The 13,815-nt window shown below is 41.7% G+C and overlaps 1 protein-coding gene and 1 long non-coding RNA gene across 2 annotated transcripts in view; one reads left to right on the top strand and one right to left on the bottom strand.

Moving 5' to 3' along the window:
* Positions 1–13,815, top strand: part of LOC125921105 (uncharacterized) — a 48,645-nt gene that overhangs the window by 3,449 nt on the left and 31,381 nt on the right. Inside the window, exon 2 of the long non-coding RNA XR_007457303.1 lies at positions 718–932. This is a non-coding gene — a long non-coding RNA (uncharacterized LOC125921105). The remainder of the gene's footprint in view (positions 1–717; positions 933–13,815) is intronic.
* Positions 3,804–13,815, bottom strand: part of LIPH (lipase H) — a 45,420-nt gene continuing 35,408 nt past the window's right edge. The window contains exons 9-10 of the mRNA XM_049628441.1: positions 6,404–6,577; positions 3,804–5,019 (exon numbers count right to left, since the gene is read on the bottom strand). Coding sequence (XP_049484398.1) covers positions 4,932–5,019; positions 6,404–6,577 — 262 coding nt within the window. The 3' untranslated portion in view covers positions 3,804–4,931. The remainder of the gene's footprint in view (positions 5,020–6,403; positions 6,578–13,815) is intronic.

Genomic DNA, 13,815 nt, shown 5'->3' with positions numbered 1-13,815 from the left:
CCGTGCTCTTTCCTCTGCCCTGTTGCCTCTCAACAAGCAGGTGAAAATCCAGAGCTCTAACTGCATTCAGATCTGGGGGTCATCTGTCTAGAGAGTTGAAACGGGAGATGAGAAGATCTCCTAGGGAGACACCGAGACTTTGGAAAGTAACGGCAGCTGATAGTTATTGAGAACTTAGTACACTCCAGACTCCACGGTAAGCATTTTACATGCATGCATAAATGTATTTATGCCACGTAACACCCCTTGTGAAGCAGGGACTCTTAATAGTCCCACTTTACAGTCCAGGAAAGGGGACCTTAGGAAGAGTTAAGTCAACAGAAGTCACACACCAGAACCTAACCTCTTACCTTATGCTACCTTCTTGAGAGAGAGGACTGAGATCAGAAGCCTGGTAAGGAAATCATGGAACCAGAGAACAAGATGGTTTATTTAGGGATGTTGATGAGGGGGGACAAGTGTCCTGAGAGTCCAAGGAACCCTGTTAGAAAAGGAACCAGTGTACAGAGTCCAAGTCCATGGAAAAACCCAGCAAAGAGACATGAAGGTTGTGGGATTCCACTGACCCGCGTTGGTAAGAGACCTTTAACAGAACTCTTTTGGGAGATGGAAACCTAACTTCCTCAGGCTCACTACCCAAGCCTCTGCTTGCTGCCTGACCTGCCCCACTCTCCCGGATTCCTATTCTGATTTCTCCTGCTCAACCTGTCTGCTTAGGGAAGAAGGCTTGGACTGCGCTTCTCACTCCCAACCCACCTCCACGCTGATCTGTCTTCCTGACCCAGCACCTGCAGAGCTAACTCTAACCCACTGGCGCACCACCTGCAAGCTACACCAGCCTCCGTTGAGACCATTCATTTACAGCACATGCCCAGGCAGCCTGACAAAGGACAACGGTGACCCCCTACCAAGGACACATGCTGGACAAGCAGGTAGGTGCCAATGGCTCAGGGAAGCGGGAGGGAAGAAAAGGCAAGAGGTTCCAGTGAGAGTGAATTAGCCAGGCGCTCACCGAGGCTCTTTGTCAATAGTGCTCAACTTCCTTTACTGGCTTAATTGGATCTGCACAGAGCAATCGAAAGGAGTAGCTCGAGGACCACATGATTTAGCTTCCCTATCCCCATTCCAACCATAACTGATTGGAACAGGATGGACACCTTCCCCAAGAGGAGGATCTAAGGGTTGGCTCCTCTCCCTGGACTTTGGAATTGGGCCACCTAGTGATTGAATAGCTGGGGACACAATGGTACTAATGACTGCAGTGGTCCACAGCTGCCCTGTGAGAGAACCGAGCTGAGTCAGAGAGACTCATGGCAGAGCACAGGGTTAATAAAGGTCCATGAACTCTTGCTAAAGGCTTTCAGCTGCCCCCATCCCTGCTCTTCTTGAAGGCTGATGGTTCAGCTCTCGGGTTTCCACAAGTCCTCTCTAGTAAAATTTGGGTTAGTATGAGTAGATTTCTGTTAGTGTTATCCAAGGTCTCCTTGGCAAAGATAGGGTTTTGCAGGACTGAGAGCATGGAGCAGGGATCCAAGGATGAGAAGTTAGAAGTTTAGGGTTTGGGAAGCACCACAGTTAAGTGTTGATGTCTAAATCTGAGTGGCTGTGACTCCCTCCCTCAAATTGTAAAGATGAATCCATTCCATTTTGTTTGGCAGACATTTATTGGGCACTTGCTTTGTACCTGGCACTGTGCTGGGTACTAGGGCAGCAAATAACCCGCAGCTGCTCTTGTGCTCACAGTTTCAGAGTGGGTACAGACACAGAAATATATTACAATATAACATAATAAAAGCAATGACGATGCACATACAAAGTCAACGGCAAAGCAGGTGGCAGAAGGGAGTTGTGGAAAGCAAGAGGGACTTCAGACCACAGCTTGGAGTCATCCAGGAATTCTGGAAGGACCTGGAGGGTTTTGGCTGAGGCACTGAAACAGGAAAGTGGGAGAGAGCAAAATCTCTTTGCATTCAGCACAGGTGGGCTTGCTGAAGAATGGTGTCAGGACCATCTGGAAGGTTCTAAGATGAGTGAAGAAAGAGCCAACCTCTCTTTTTTTTCCCAGGGAGTCTGGGAAATGGGGCATGGGTCGCCAGAGAGAATAGAAACAATAATAAAAAAGGTGCTGGGAGAGAAGGCTAAGGCAGAGAAGGGTGGGCATCTCAGGAATGAGCAATGGCTGGGAGTAGAGGGAACTGGACACGGTTTAAGGGCTCCGAAGATAATGGCGAGTGTTCATTTAATATTTTCTGGGCACAGTCTACATCGTAGGTGCCACAGTGGGCACATGGCCCCTGCCTTGCAGAGCAGTCAAGTGGAGAAGACAGACATTAATCAAATAATCACACAAATAAATGTAAAAAAAAAAAACAAAACTCAGTAGAAGACAACTGGTGAAGATGGAGGGAAGTGGGTAGACTACAATTTAATTGCATCTTGGATTTGGGATTCAGACAGACACTCTGACAAAGAGAGGGGAAAAGAAACAAAGATGACAAGGGAGAGCAGGAAGTTCAGGGGCCTTGGGAGAATCTACAAAGGGAGTGGCCACACCTGTAACTGCTTTCATTTCTCCAAATCACGTGAGACTCATTGAAATTCATCTCCATCCAGGGAACAAACTTCCTTCCTTTATTCATTCATCCATTTGTCCATCCATCCACCCATTCCCCAGTAAGCCAGGTACTATGCTAGGAGACACTAGGGAAGAAGCTGAAAGGGACGCCTGTGTGGCTCAGTCAGTTAAGCATCTGACTCTTGATCTCAGCTCAGGTACTGATCTCATGGTTTATGAGACTGAGCCCGCATCGGGCTCTGCCTGACAGTGCAGAGCCTGCTTGGGATTCTCTCTCTGCCTCTCTCCTGCACTCTCTCTCAAAATAAACATTAAAAAAAAAAAAAAAAAAAAGCTGAGAGAGACCCTCCAGCCTGAGAAGTTTATAAATGATAGAAATGCTATTTGTAATGTTTTCCTACTGTTGTTTTGGCCCCCTTCCTACAAGGAAGGGAAAGGACAAAGAAATGGCTATACTAATCAAATTTTGGGACCAGTAGAACCTTAAAAAGAAATCAGGGCCTATCAGCACATTGATCTGTCTGTGCACAAATTGCTGAAGAAATGTGGGAAGTGGGATGAAGGGTGAGATGATATCCAAGTGGACAGAAGCTTCTCGAAGCCTCATTCCTTTCCAAGATCAGGCATTCACTTTAGGCACCCTTCATCGAGGTGAAGAGTGTATGTGATACACGTAGAAATCTGTAAATGATGTGCCACACAGGAATATATTTACAGAGCTCTATAGTTTATAAAATGAAGAGTCCATTTCTTTTAAAAGGGGTATTCTCACAGAAAGCTGTAGAACAGTCACTTGGATAAGGAGGAGGTTATAGAGCCTGTGACTCTCAGGAATCCCAGGAACCCGCCTGCAGTGGCCACAGTCATGGGCTGGGTGGTGCCCGCCCCTGTGACTGCCTGCATTGGGCACCCTGGTCCTGGGATGGTCGTCCCTTGTTCTGGCCTTGGCCCTCCAACGTCTCTTGTTTTAGCTGCTGTTGTCAATTTACATTCACTGATCATACCTACTCCTGGGGAAGCCTAAGAATTTCTCAAACTGGAGGCCTCCGGTGCTCCAAGAGCAAACCAGTGTATGCTTTGAATTCACCTGTTAGCAACACAAGTTAGCATCATTCCAAAAGGTTTGCCTTAATTATCCCCAACAGGTGGATTGTAGATAGCATATTTTCTTTTTGCATCTGTGTATTTTCTAAATTTCCTTCAAATAACCACAAATTCCATCAGTAACAAAGAAAAATAAACATTTCTTTTTTTTTTTTTTTTTAGTTTATTTTGAGAGAGCCAGAGTGGGGGGGGGGTGGGGGGGGGTGGAGAGAATCCCAAGCAGGTTCCATCCTGTCAGTACAGAGCCCACCGTAGGGCCCGAAGTCATGAACCGTGAGATCATGACCTGAGCTGAGATCAAGAGTTGGCTGCTTAACCAACTGATCCACCCAGGTGCCCCAAAAGATAAACATTTCTTAAGGATTGCTTAAAATGAGAATTGGCCTGTAAAGTGACCCTTCTTCACTTCAACTGAAAAACAAGCTCCATTTGTTTCTCTCCTATCTCTCCATCCACTGTCACTGTAAGCAAGGCTGTCACTGTCTTCATCTGCCCTTCTTCCCTTATCCACTTACTATCTTAGTCCCAGCAGCTGCCCCCTTTGCTGTCTCTCTGTCCCCACTTCCTCCAGCACCAACCCACTTTAGAGGAGATGGGAAGCTGGGGTGTGGCTTTCCTGCCTTCCCAGAGCAAACAGCCCAAGAGACAGGCTGTTGTCAATAAGGAGGAGCTCTCTTATTGCATATTAGCTAAGCCAAAGCAAAATAAATAAAAGCATATTCACATTTATCAAACCACTCACAGATGTGGCCCCCATGGGATTTCAAAGAACCCTTCACAGACTTGCCTCCCGAACCCACACAGCAGCCCTGTGAGGTAGGTCAGTCTCCATTCCTTTCTGCATGCAGGGACCTGGAGGAGTTTGGCACAGGGCATGTGGGGTCGAGTCCAGAGTGAGGTCTCCTGTTAGACCTTCCCTTTAAGATGCTTGACGAGCAGAGCTGCCTGAGTGACTGGCAGCAGAACTGACAGGCCAGAACAAACGAGGCCCCAGGACGCAGCCAGACAAGGCACTGGGCTGTTGGGAGCCTGGCTATTTCTGACTTGCCCTACTTAGGGGCTCCCTTCCCAGGACTGTTCCATAATCCAAGGTCGTTTGACATTTTGCAATGTGACATCCATGGGACGCTGCTGGAAAAAACCCTGCTTATTCATACGTCCATGTGCCTTGAGGAAAAGGTGAGGTGACGCTTTAAGAAAGCCTGTAGTTGTAGCTTTCTTGATGTCACTGGTGCCCATGTGTCCCGACATGTTACATCTGCAACTTTGGGCACAGAATAGGTTGGAAGACTGTTTCGGTGTTTTCCATCAGAACAAGATCATACCGACACAACTGGGGCCTGTAAAAATAAGACAGGATATCCTTGCCAATCAAGTAGTAAAAATATCCCATTCTAGAAAAATAAATTGTATTATATCCTTAGGTTATAAAATTGTGGAGCAATTATTTCTAACATTACAGGAAAGTGCTTATGGTAAATAAGCATAGCCCACATCAACAACGAGGTATAAAATTTTATTTACCACCTAACTATTTCCAGGTTTAAAGCAATGATAGAAAGGAGGTTAGAAAGAAATAACAGTTGTTGCCCCTGAATAATAACATTATGGATGGTATTTTTCTGCTTCTTAACACTTTTTGCACTTTCCAGATTTTATAAAATCAACATGTATTCCTTTGGTAATCCGGAAAAAAAAAGTATTGAAAAGTCTCATGGTTTTAAGATGTAATGACTGTCCTCTTAGAAGAAACTTGCATTATTAAATGTTTGCCTTCAGGAAAAAGGAATCCAGGGGCACCTGGGTGGCTCAGTAGGTTAAGCCTCTGACTCTTGTTTTCAGCTCAGGTCATGATCTCAGGGTTTGTGGGTTCAAGCCTGGCATCGGGCTCTGTACTGGCAGCATGGAGCCTGCTTGGGATTCTTTCTCTTTCTCCCCCTCTGTCTCTGCCCCACCCCTGCTTACAATCTCTCTCTCAAAATAAATAAATAAACATTAAAATTTAAAAAGAATTCAATAAGCATAAAGTGCTGAATGCTCACAGCATTTTCTGTCTTGTCCATACATTGTATGCTAGGACTATACATTGGAGTGGCATTAGTCACAAAACGTACATGCCACCACAGCTTTGCTCTTTCTCCCCCTTTGACTCTGTCCTCCCTGTACATACACACGTGCACACACACACACACACACACACACACTCTGTTGCTTATTTTTTTGGAACCAATGAAGATAGGTTGTTTACCCCGTAATACTTCAGTGTGTATTTCCTAAGAACAAGCACATTCTCAGGGCAGTTATCAAATTCAACCTGGAGTAGTACTTTTATACTGTATCCATGGAATAAAATATTCCAATTATTCTGTACCTTTTTTATACTAGGCTGTGCATTTGCCAGATTATATGAGGCTTTCTTTTCCACAACATATACCAGCTTGCAAGCAGTGTGGGTGGAGTGATTAGGGAAGAATTATATAACTGTAAGCATGTAGCAACATTATTTTTTTGGATTAATTGGGCCATTTATCTTTAAGCTCCTACCAGTAAAATTGTCTTAAATTATGGGGCTACTCATCTTTATCAAGTCTATTTTTTGAAAACCCTCCACTTCCTTCATTGTAATTGATGAGGTCCTACTAAAACATCAGACCAAGGAGATTGGACAGAAACCAACAGCATCTTTGGAAAACCAGAGCTTGTCAAACACTGCTGATGGCTCACCTCTCTGGATGGGCAAGCGACCTCAACTTCATTCGGAGAATCCTGAGCTTATACTTCGGGCCTATTGTAGACCCTGTAGAGAACACCAAGGAAATGGCTGCAACTTTATCCAAGTCTTGATTAAATCTTGCAAGCAGACTCACTTGGTGGTATTTCTGAAAAGTTGCAGGTTCACTGGAGAGAAGAAATGAAGTAAGTGGATATAGATTGCTAACGAAAGAAAACAGTTTCAAAAGCTACAAATCACTCATAAGCAGGTGGTCCCTTGACCCCACAGTCTGCTGGATTTCAGAGGATTGCATAAGTGAAGCTGCTGGCCCCAGGAATGATGAAATATTATGGCATAAGAGAGGCATGCTCTGCCTACTATATACCGGATAGCATCCTCATTTCTTGACACATGTCTCCATTCCCCTGAAAAATTCTTCAAGATGACTATTATTATCTTCATTTTACAGACAAGGAAACAGATGCTTGCAGAGCTTAAACTCACCCAGGTCACAGTGCTTATCAGAATCAGTGCAGGGATTCAAACTCAGTTCAGAGTTCAAAGTTATAATCTTTCCATTAAACTGCATTGCTAGATGCATATGTATATGTTTAGCCCAACTAGATACTAATTTAGAAGTTATACTTAAGCAAATATTTTTTTCAGTCATGCCTCTCAAATAAAATAGCTAAATACTAAGTTCCAATACTTTTTCCTATGTATGTGATGCTTCCTACAGTTGGAATCTCAAATTGAGCCTACGGAATATCCACTGGGGAGGTTCACTGGGTCAGTGTCCCTCTAGGGACCTGGAGAAGTAGACCATGGCGAGCCCCCTGGTTCAGAAATGGGGGACTTGCTCTAGAAATGAATCATCAGTTTGGAGGTGGGGATTAGGGTGAGGGGGTGTGTGTCACCCCAGCCTCACTAGAATCATGTGTTGAGTCCTGGGAGGAGCAAAAGTGCCACAAGTAAAACTAATCTGAAAGGTGCCCAGATTTTAGTTTCTAAATACCATCCTCGCTAAAAGGAATGGGTAGGAGGCTTCCGGGAGAAATGGTTGATTCCAGGGCTAGGTCAGGGAAAGTGCAAAGTGATCCTGCAACAAGCCATATGCCAGAAAGTAAGGAATGCTCACAGAATGGTGGAAATGTTCAAAAGAATACAGAATCACTTCACGTGAATTAGGATGGCGAAGAAGTGTTGATGAGGATACGGAGAAATTGGAACTCTTGTGCACTGTTGCTAGGAATATAAAATGGTACGACCACAATGGCAAATGGTATGGGGTCTCTTCAAAGAATTAAAAATAGAATTACCATATGATCCAGCAATTCTACTTCCGGGTATGTGCCCCAAAGAAATGAAAGCAAGGTCTCCAAGAGATATTTGCACACCCATGTTCATAGCAGCGTCGTTCATAAGAGCCAAGAGGTAGAAGCAACCCAAATGCCCATCAGTGGATAATGGATTATCAACATGTGATACATACAATGAATATTATTCAGCCTTTAAAATGAAGGAAATTCTGTCACATGCTACAACATGGATAAACCTTGAGGACATTCCGCTAAATAAGCCAATCACAAAAAGATATATATTGTTTGACTCCATTTATATAAGGTGTCTAAAGTAATCAAATTCATAGAAACAAAGTAGAATGGTAGTTATCAGAGGCTGGAGGGAGAGAGAAAAGGGAGTTGTTGTTCAATGGGTATAGAATTTCAGTTTGCAAGGTGAAAAGTTCTGGAGATTTATTTCACAATAATGTGAATATTCTTAACACTACTGAACTTACTTAACACTTACTGAACACTTAACACTACTGAACATCTTATACATGATTAAGATGATAAATTTTACATTATATGTTTCCATCACAATAAAAAATGCATTTTAAAAAAAGGGTGCAGACCCAGTTTGAAGAGCTTCTAATGGCCAGATTTGAGACAATTTAAATATCAAAATAAATAAATAATGGTAGTAACTAATTATAAGTCTCCATTAATAAAATAAAAATCCAGGGCGCCTGGATGGCTCAGTCAATTAAGCGTCCAACTTTGGCTCAGGTCATGATCTCATGGTTCGTGAGTTCAAGCCCGACGTTGGGCTCTCTGCTGTCAGCACAGAGCCACTTCAGAACTCTGTCTCCGTCTCTCTCTCCCACTCTCTCAAAAATAAATAAACATTTAAAATAAAATAAAAATCCACGAGTCCATATTGATATAACCAAATAAATGAATAAATAAATGGGAGGAAAAGAAAGCTTTTCCTAAATGATGAATTTGAAAAATCACCATTCAACCATCATAGTAACAATCCAACCACAAAACATCAAAACTATTGGGTAAAAGTTTCAGGAATAATGGGACATTTTAGGAATAATGGGTCTCAAAGTACCTCCCTGCAACATACTTACTAATACCAAGGAAAAACAGTAACTGCATAGTGGAGAAACTGGGGGGAAAAAACACCGTAATAAACTGATCCAAGTTAATGAAATGAACCAAAGTGCGGGCCTCCTAATAGGACACACGGAGCCAAACATAACGTCACTTCTATGCAGTTTTTGCCAGAGATGCATGATCTGAATGTCATCATGAGGAAGCATCAGACAAACCCAAATGGAAGGCATTCTGAAAATAACTGACCTGTAAAGTCAGGAAAGTCGAGGAAAGATGGACGAACTATTCCTATGTGAAGACTAAAGAGACAGGATAACCAACCTCAGTCAGTGATCCTGAATTGGATCCCTCTCCAGGAGCAGCTGTGGAGCCACAAGAGTGCAGAGACTCAGGAGAGGGTGATGGCACCCTGCAGATGGCAAAACCCCGTGGGGGTAGATGGAAGGCAGGAGAGGGAAAAGACCTCTTGGAGCTGGTGAAGTTTGTCTCTGAGTACAGGTAGGACCCCCTCTTCCACCTGGAGGGATGTCCAGAAATACACGGGGAGGCACAAACCAAGGTATTGAGTTCATATAAGAATAAAGGGAACAAGAGCCAGCGAACCTATAATAGGAGCCAGATGTTTGTGTCTGGTAGTAGGTACACTAACCACCCTGGAAACTCCTAATGGTGGATACAATTAAAGCAAAAACAAAACTAAAACCCTTTTGAATCACACTGAACTAAGAGGAAAGTAAAGAATACTGAGGAACCTTAAAAATATGTGAAGGCAGAAATACTGAAATCCACTTTTGTTGGCCTTTTTTCAAAGTTAGTAATGAGCTGTCTTTTTCAGTGCAGTGCAATCAGACATGAAACAAAGCCAGTCATGGAGGGGAGTTGAATAGGAGACTCTCTGGGAAGGGGTGAACTAAAAATGATTTCCAAGTAAAACTTCCTACCACCTAAGGGGACAGAAACAATCCCTATCAAAATCCCAGCTGCCTTTTTTTCTTTTTTCTTTTTTTGCAGAAATTGTCAAACTAATTTTAAAATGCATATGGAAATTCAAGAGACCCAGAATAGTCAAAACAACTTTGAAAAAGACCCAACTTAGGGGATTCACACATCCTGATTTCAAAATTTGTTAGAAAGCCACAGTAATGCTATAAGCTACATGACAATGTGGTACTTGCATAAAGATAGATGTATAGATCAATGGAATAGAATTGAGAGTCCAGAAAGAAGCCCTCCCATTCACTGTCACCTGACTTAGGCAAGGATGTCAAGACATTCACAGAAAAAGAATAGCTTTTTCAATAAATAGTGCTGTGACAACTGGATATTCAAAGGCAAAAGAATGAAGTAGGACATCCTACATCATTTATATGCAAAAGTGAACTCAAAATGGATCAAAGACCTAAGTGAGACCTAAAACTATCAAGGATTTGTGTCCAGAGTACAAAAAAAATTCTTGCAAATCAACAATAAAAAGATAACTCAATTTTAAAGTGAGTGAGGGGCCCCTGGGTGGCTCAGTCATTAAACATCTGACTTCGGCTCAGGTCATGATCTCATGGTTTGTGAGCTCGAGCCCTGCTTCGGATGAGCCCCACTTCTCTCTCTCCCCCTCCTGGGATTCTCTCTCTCTCTCTGTCTCTTGCTCACTTGTGCCCCCCCCCTCTCAAAAACTATAAAAATAAAAATAAAATAATAAATTCCTGTTTTTAAAAATAAAAATAAAGTGACTAAGGCACACACACAAAAAAAACCTATACCCGGATGTTTATAGCAGCTTTATTCAGAATTACCAAACAGCCAAAATGTCCTTCATCAGGAAAATGGATTAATAAACTGTAGTACATTCAGACAGTGGAATATTATTCAGTGCTAAAAGGAAATGAACTAGCAAGCTATGAAAAAAAAATGAAGAAGCTTAAATTCTATTATTAAGTGAAAGAAGCCACTCTGAAGATTACATACTGTATGACTCCAATTACATGACATTCTGGAAAAGGCAAAACTATGGAGACAGTAAAAAGACCATCCCTGCCAAAGGTTAGGGAAGAGAAGGATATTATAGGCAGAACATAGAGGATTTTTAGGGCAGTGAAACAACTCCATGATCCTATAATGGTTGGTATATGTTCTTACACGTTTGTCAAAACCCATAGAATGTACACCACCACCAGTGAACCCTAATGTAGGCTATGGACTTTGGGTAATGATGTGTCAATGTAGATGCTTCAGCTGTAACTGTGTATGCCACCCTATTATCAGGTTTTGATAGCGGGGAGGCTGTGTGTATGTGGGCGAGAGGGTATATGGGAAATCTCTGCACTTCCTGTTTAATTTTGCTGTGAATCTAAAACTGCTCTAAAAAATGAAGTCTATTTAAAAGGGAAAAAAATGAGGGCACTCGGTAGCTTAGTCGGTTGGACATCCAACTTCGGCTCAGGTCGTGATCTCCTAGTTCACAGTTCATCGTTTGTAAGTTCGAGCCCCGAATTGGTCTCCCTCAGGGGAGCCCACTTTGGACCTTCTGTTCCCCTCTCTCTGTGCCCTTCCCCCGACCTCTCAAAAATAAATAAAAGGGGGAAAAGTGAATAAAGGACCTGAATAGACATTTCCCAAAAAAATATCTAGAAATGTCCAGTAAGCACATGAAAGCCTCAATGTTATTAATCATTAGGGAATTGCGAAACAAAATCATGAGATATACCATAATGCCCACTAGAATGGCTACAATAAAGAAGATGGATATGTCTATGATAAAGACATACAAAATGTGACATATACATACAAAATACTACTCTGCCTTTAAAAAACAAGAGAAATCCTGTCACAAGCTATAACACGGATGACCCTTGAAGATACTATGTTAGGTAAAATAAGCCAATCACAAAAAGATAAATATTGTAGGATTCCACTTATATGAGGTATCTAAAGTAGTCAAATTCATAGGGACACTAGAATGGTAGTTGCTAGGGGGAGAGGGAAATGGGGGAGTTGTTATTTAATGGGTATAGAGCTTGAGTTTTGCAAGATGAAGAAGTTCTGGAAATGTTTCACAACAATGTGAATATACTTTACACTACTAAATTGTACACTCAAAAAATGATTAAGATGATAAATTTTATGTTGCATTTTTCAATCACAATTAAAAAGAACAAAATTTAAAGACAGATAATAACAGTGTTGGCGAGGATGTGGAGAAATTGAAACTCTTACACATGGCTGGTGGGAATGTAAAATGTTGTAGCTGCTTTGGCATTTCCTACAAATGTGAAATGGAGTTATCATATGACCCAGCAATTCCACTCCTAGGTATATACCCGAGAGAAATGAAAATGTATGTCTACGTGGAAATGGAGACACATTTTCATAGCAACATTATTCATAATAGCCCCCAAAGTGGAAATAACCCGAATGTCCATCGACTGACGAAAGAATAAATAAAATGTGGTATGTGTGAGCAGAATGGCACAGTGGGAGTAGGCTGGGCTCATAACCCAGAGGTCAGTGGATTGAAATAAAATGGGACATATCCATACCATGGAATATTATTTGACCATAAAAAAAATGAAGTATTGCTATAGTATCCTGAAAACATTAAGCAAAAAAAAGTCAGACACAAAAAGACCACATATTATATTATTCCATTTATATGACATTCCCAAAATAGGTAAATCTATAGAGACAGAAAGCAGATTAGTGGTTGACAGGGGGTGGGGAGGAAGGAGGAATGAGGAATTACTAACAGGTATAGGGTTTCTTTTTGAATTGATAAAAATGTTCCGGAGGGGCGCCTGGGTGGCTCAGTTGGTTAAGCATCAGACTCTTGATTTCAGCTCAGGTCATGATCTTGTGGTTCATAAGCAGTGCGGAGCCTGCTTATGATTCTCTCTTCCTCTCTCTCTGCCCCTCCCCTGCTTATGCTCTCTCTCTCTCTCTCTCTCAAAATAAATACATAAACTTTAAAAAAATGTTCTGGAATTAGATGGTAATGACGTTTGCACATTTTGTTAATATCCTCAAAATCACTGAAATGTAAACTTTAAAACTGTGAGTTTGATGGTGTGTGAATTATATCTCAATTAAAAAAAAAAAAGGTTATAAAGTAAAAAAGAAATACATCCAAAACATGGATACAGGGAGAGTCACCAGGAAGGTAATATTCTTGAATGTGACTATATTTGTACCCATAGTCTGGTAAGACCAAATAAACTTAGGGCACATACTCTGATATTATTTTCCTTTTCTTAAACTGTAAAAATACTAAACACTAAATCTAATAGTTTACCTTGCAAAAAATAGGAGGGTAGAGATAATCTCACCACGTAATAGAGTAACCATTTCCTTTTTTTCCATATATTCTCTGATTGGTGATGACTTTTCACAAGCATGACTAAAATAAGAACAACTAAACATGAATAAAATAGAGAGGTTAAGGTCTCTATCTTAATCGAGAAAAAAAACCCTCTGCAGTTAGGAAGTCCTAGTTGGGAGAAATTCACTACATAAAATTAAAATTGCTAAGACATGTAAAGCCAATATGTAATCAGTTACTGGCATGAATAACCAAATTTTGTAGGTCACTACTTCTCATAGAACTGCACAATTTCCCTTGCTATTTCTTAGAGTCTCCAGATGAGGTCTCTGCCCAGCTTCCTTACTGAAGATCACAGCCCATAAACTACCTGACGCTGGTTGTTCAAGATGCGCCACCTAGCCGTGCCCTCCCTGAAAATGTAGCACCACTGGGTTTGGGGACATTGGTGCTGAAAGGCATGTGATATTGGCCAATCACTTGGCCTCTCTAAGCCTGTGTTCTTATGTATATAATACAGATTATAATACCACCTCACAGGGTTTTAGTGTGAATTGCATTAGCCAGCATGGGTAATGTGTTTAGTTCAATAAAGAAAGGCTGTTGTTATTATCATCCAAGGATATGTTAAAAAAAAAGTCACCTCCAGGCCACCAACACACTCCTTCTCTATTCATCTACATGGTGAACCTATAGGCAACTGCCAGTT

The sequence above is a fragment of the Panthera uncia genome, chromosome C2 (genome assembly GCF_023721935.1).
Source record: "Panthera uncia isolate 11264 chromosome C2, Puncia_PCG_1.0, whole genome shotgun sequence".
Classification (NCBI taxonomy): domain Eukaryota; kingdom Metazoa; phylum Chordata; class Mammalia; order Carnivora; family Felidae; genus Panthera; species Panthera uncia.
The sequence above is the reverse complement of the archived record's forward strand: the minus strand, read 5'-3'. Positions and strand labels throughout refer to the sequence as shown.